The sequence below is a fragment of the Bactrocera latifrons genome, unplaced genomic scaffold, assembly GCF_001853355.1.
Source record: "Bactrocera latifrons isolate USDA-ARS-PBARC rearing strain unplaced genomic scaffold, ASM185335v1 scaffold_15, whole genome shotgun sequence".
Classification (NCBI taxonomy): Eukaryota; Metazoa; Arthropoda; class Insecta; order Diptera; family Tephritidae; genus Bactrocera; species Bactrocera latifrons.
This window is the reverse complement of record NW_017534963.1, coordinates 2,767,872-2,773,217: the sequence shown is the minus strand read 5'-3', so window position 1 is coordinate 2,773,217 and position 5,346 is coordinate 2,767,872. Positions and strand designations below refer to the sequence as shown.

Here is a 5,346-nt window from a genome sequence, read left to right as displayed (position 1 = left end):
GTTTATATCTTGTTATTACTTGATTTAAATAGATTCTTCAAATTCTGCTAAAGATGTTGAATATATAACATGTGAATTACTAAATGTCCAAATATAGAAAAATTGTATGTTCGTGTCTCTCAAATAATTCTTGCGTGCGTAATTCTTCACAAATGTAGATATATCTCCATTTATTTATAAATTTGCCATCAATTGCCAAAATCACGCTAACTCTATTGGCAAATAAATCAAAATATATCAATTTTGTTAAATTAGCACCTTAGTGCCACTTTCAGCTCAGACACTCTTCAACTGGCTACCGGTTAATTGGACTGATTTTTCACTCAATTTTATCTTATCGCCGTGTACAGTATGAATGAAATGTGTAGCAGAATGAAAACAGCAATGATAACACGTACACAATTCGACTCAATTGAAGCAGAGTTGCTGATAAGGTGTGATTTCCTTGGTAGTAAATGAAAATATGGCTAGAATAGCTGAGCGATCAAAAAACTTCGGCATAACTCTTCAGTACAATATTGGCAATAATATAATGTGGATTGCTCGCATATTGCTTTGAAAACAAAAAAAAAACGAAACGCGAGTGTGTTGCAAAATCAAAGAGCGACAAAAAAATTTTGTTTTCGAAAAAGTGTTCACACGAAACATAACGGTACAAAAATGCAAGTGAATTGATGTCTACGTCGGCAGTACGGCAATTTAGAAACTTTATATGCGCTATTTGATGCTTTTATTAACAAAAATCGAAAACGAGAAAAAAATAGTAAACGAAAATGTTGAGCGCTTTTAGTACGGTTGCACCGTACTTGAAATTCAATCCGACATATGTGATCATCGACAATTTTGTTTTTAAATTGCATTATCGTTGGACATTCATAATTTTGTTGGTGGCCACCATTTTGGTGAGCATGCGTCAATATTTCGGTGAACATATCAAATGTATATCGGACACCATACCGTCGCATGTCATAAACACATATTGCTTCTTTACGCCTACCTTCACGCTGGTGAGTGACGACGTTTATCTCTATTGCTTACGAAAATTTGTTAGTGTGTGTGTGTGCTTATGTCAATTGTGTGTTATTATCATCAGGTGCGTCATCTAAATAATAGCGCTTTGGAGAAGGGCATCATATTTCAGCCTGGCATTGGACCTGAAGAGTCGCAACATGAAGAAATCAGACGGCACGCTTACTATCAGTGGGTACCCTTTGTACTCTTCGGTCAGGCATTGCTCTTCTACATCCCGCATTCCTTGTGGAAAAGCTTTGAAGGTAAGCAGTTTATTGAAATATTATCGGTTGTAGGTAGGTCAATTGCCTACTCACTTTATGTGTAACTGTTCGATCACTTATCGCTAAAATACTCGTAAGTATAGGCATTCCAGAAAAACGCTAACATATATTGAATGAGGATGCTATCTTTATAATAGTTCAACAATTTTTGAGCAGTTTAGACGCTCAATGGCTTCAAGTTTATTCACTACAGCAACATTATAGCTGGCTCTCAGATGTTTTTCTCAAAATAAGAACTGTATACTCATATCTAGGTAGAATGCCGCACTTTCCTGAAACAATTCCTCTCTTCCTTACAAGTTTTGGATTATTCAATTATTGAGAAGAATTTTTTAACTATCTTTGAAGCTATTACCTAGCTACTCCAAACCGTGGTTCTCTCTAATATCCTGTCAAAAATGAGCCGGACTGGAAAAGGAGAACTTTTTCATGTATTTTAATACACAGTTTTACCATCTCTTTCAAAATAGGCTCATTTTGAACCAATATAAGCATTCGAAACCTTTAACCAATTTTCCACATATTCCGGCTCGGATGCCTTACAGCAAAAGATTTTTAGTGGCTTCAATGAACTCTTGGCACGATACTTAAAACAGGTTTTTAAGTTTTGAAAACAGCAAAAAGTCACAGGGAACCAATTCTGGCGATTCCGAAGACTAACTTATTTAAAGCACACTTTTCAGGTTTGAAAACAGCAAAAAATCACAGGCACCAAGTCTGGCGATTGACTGAGCTGTGTTACTCACTGCATGTTGAACAACACCTTGGGCGTGATTTTATCAGGTTTTTGCTTATTTTTGGAGCGCCATCGCTGGAAAGTTCTATCATTTCGACATCATCCTAAACCTTTTCGTTGGTGTAGGGTTCTTAGCCACGTTGACAAGGTTTTTTGTGCGACTTTTCCTAGACGTCGGTTTTGAAAAGGATTCATGTCTTTTGTTCGAGTTCATCACTGACACGGCTCATATCCGCTTACTAAAATGTGTTGAGCTGATCCATAACGAATGTTGAAACTTTCTATTATCTTTTTGATGCCAACATGACGATTGTTAAGCGCTGTTTTCATCAGTAACAGAGGTGGAGGCCAGTTTCCGATAACTTCACGACTTTAACTGAATGCTTTGTGGCACTCAAACACTTATTTTCGTCCAGTTTGGGTAAACTTGTTTTAACGATTCACTTTGTGTTCGCAGTTTAAATGAACCAGTCCGGCTCAAATTTGATCAACTGGCATATTTTGGTTAAGAAAAAAAGATTTTTGAATTCGATGGCATATTTTCGTTAGGAAAGCAAATTTCTCATCTTTGAGTACCAATCTAGGAAAATTGACCAGTCCGGGTCAAATTTGATCAAATGTTATGCCTTGTTTAAGAACGGATATCTCTGAATTAGATGACATATCTTCGTTAGGGTAGAAGATTTCTGAGCTTTGAGCTCTAAATAGTTTAAAAAATGAATAATACCAACACTTGTAACTATAGCAAAGCGTTTATCTCTTAAACCGAGTTCAGACAGGCACCACTTCTTCCTGTCTCCATTTTACTAATATCAATGCACAAAATGTATATATTATGCATATACATATGTATATACCACGCTTCTTATAATGATATAGAGAAATATATGAAAGCGAAAATCTCTCACGTTCCTTCTTAGGAAAAAATAAATTTCTGCTAAATTTTTTATGGAATAGCTCGAAGAGCTCGTATTCTGATATAAGATCTAAATATCTCAATAGTAATATATTATAAATTCAATCGCACTACCAATAAGGAAATTAATCTAGAAAGATATAGAAAGCAGCACAAAAAATAATTTTCAAATTTAAAGCAGCTTCGAAAGCTTTTAGGGTTTTACGAAATGACTAGAAAGTAACAGAAAGAAAGAAAAATAGAAGAAACTATTTCCAATGTTAACCCAGTTGTTTGTATACGTATATATGTATTGGAGATAAAAAAAAATTAAAAATCGCATATGTGGAAATATTCTATGGATCATTCAGAACAATTTTGATTAAGAAATTATGGTTTATACCTATACATGTATATATACATATATACACATATATATGTAAATGTGGACCCATCTATCCAGCCAGGGATTTCTAAAACTTTAGGACGAATTTAGGCGTTAGATATTCGATGCAAATACGCATTTTATTATTGTATTGATCTTTGGTCGGAATTGGCCAGATCTGACAACTATAATATATATACATATATCTCTCAGATTGAGCACTAAGTAATAATTTTTGTATTCCCCATCATATATTTAGGTGGTCGCATTAAGGCACTCGTCTTCGGTTTGCGCATGGTCGGTCTCTCACAGTATTTAAAAGATCAAAGTCTTAAAATTGGAAAAATTAATATACCGTCTTTGGAGGAGACGGAGTCACGTGTGAAAAATATTCGTCGGGCCATGATCGATCGTATGCGCATTAATCAATCGTGGGGTGCGCATCTGGCTTTTACCGAATTCCTGAATTTGCTGAATATTTTAATTCAAATTTATTTCACAAATCGTTTTCTTGCCGGCGCCTTCTACAGCTTGGGCATCAAAGTCATACGTGAGCGTTGGACCGATCAAATGGATGCTCTCGATGTGGTATTTCCGAAAATCACCAAATGTCATTTCCGTAAATTCGGTCCGAGTGGTTCACTACAAATGCATGATACACTCTGTGTTATGGCATTGAATATCATCAACGAAAAGATTTTTGCGATTCTATGGTTTTGGTATCTGTTCGTGTTGGTGATGACGATATTGGGACTGATTTGGCGTTTGAGTACATTTTTGTTGTACAGAAAGTGAGTATATACTTAATTGAATTTTTATAATAGTACTTATCATATAACATTGGGAGGCTTTTTTCAAAATATAAAAAAAAAAGTAGTGATGAGATAGAACTCAGACCTTTTGTTTTGGGAGAACTTCTTAACAATTGTGTGTTTGAATTTTATATAATCTGCCAAAGGATATATGTATTTTGAATCAGACTTTTATAGTTGTAGATTCTGTTGAGGATGAAGGAAGAGTCCTACATATTTCACGATTTAGATTCACACATTTATTTACTAATAATAATTTTGCCTTCATTTCAGTGTTCGTTTTACAAAATTAACTTTCGCCTACTTTGCAAGACCAGGTCGCATCGATGAAGAGGAATTGGCTGCTGTGGTCGCAAAGTGTAACTTTTCGAATTGGATGTTCTTATTCTTCCTACGCAGCAACATTTCCGAGTTTCTCTTCAAACGTGTGATTTTCCATTTAGCCAGCGAGATGCCTGATCCTGAGAAAGACAATAGCATTAACGCGTTCTTGGATAGGGAGCATTCGGCCGCTAAGGCTGGACCAAGTGGAGTAGCACATACAGTACAACTTGATGAAGTCGATACTCCGCTACTGAGTAGTAAAGTTGGTGCTAAGATTGATTAGAACTCCACCATATCGATTTTTGTAGGACACAGCAATTTAGATAGAACCTTGAGGTCAACGACTTTCATATAAAGTGTATAATTTAAGTTTTCCATGTTTATTTATTTAAAATAAGTTACTGTTATATTTCTAAAAATAAATTTAGTAAATTACCCTAATCGAAATTAAATTTAAAAAAATTTAATTTAAAAAAATTTAATTTAAAGCTGATTTTTCTTAGGGTTTAAAATATATTTCATCGGTAAAGAATGTAGAGACACAAGAAAAAAACTCACTGATATGACAGCAAGAGAAGTTCTGGCACCTTTTAAAGAGAATAGCTAAGAAAGGTGTCTATTTTCAAGATAGCTTGAGACACTCACATACTTGTAGTTCTAGAAAATAAAGTTAGAGAGCTCTATTGAACTAATAGTATCCAATTAGAATGCTCTAACTACCAAATTTCCACGAACGACGGGTCTCAGTAACCGGTATAGACTCTCATATGGCCTAAAACGGAACACTCGGCAGAACTCAGCGGAACTCGGCGATACTTTTAAAAACAATTTGAGAAATCAGGAGCATAAGCAACCGTATTTTCTTTGTGATACAGGTAGACGAGTTTTCTCTATACTGA

At 35.0% G+C, this 5,346-nt stretch overlaps 1 protein-coding gene across 1 annotated transcript; it reads left to right on the top strand.

Annotated features, from left to right (window-relative positions):
- Positions 1-326: 326 nt before the first annotated feature.
- On the top strand, positions 327-4,899 carry LOC108965855 (innexin inx7). The gene is made up of 4 exons (XM_018928520.1): positions 327-1,007; positions 1,094-1,274; positions 3,571-4,102; positions 4,397-4,899. Exons 1-4 carry the CDS (start codon positions 774-776, stop codon positions 4,728-4,730), a joined length of 1,281 nt encoding a protein of 426 aa, XP_018784065.1. The 5' UTR covers positions 327-773; the 3' UTR covers positions 4,731-4,899.
- Positions 4,900-5,346: the final 447 nt, after the last annotated feature.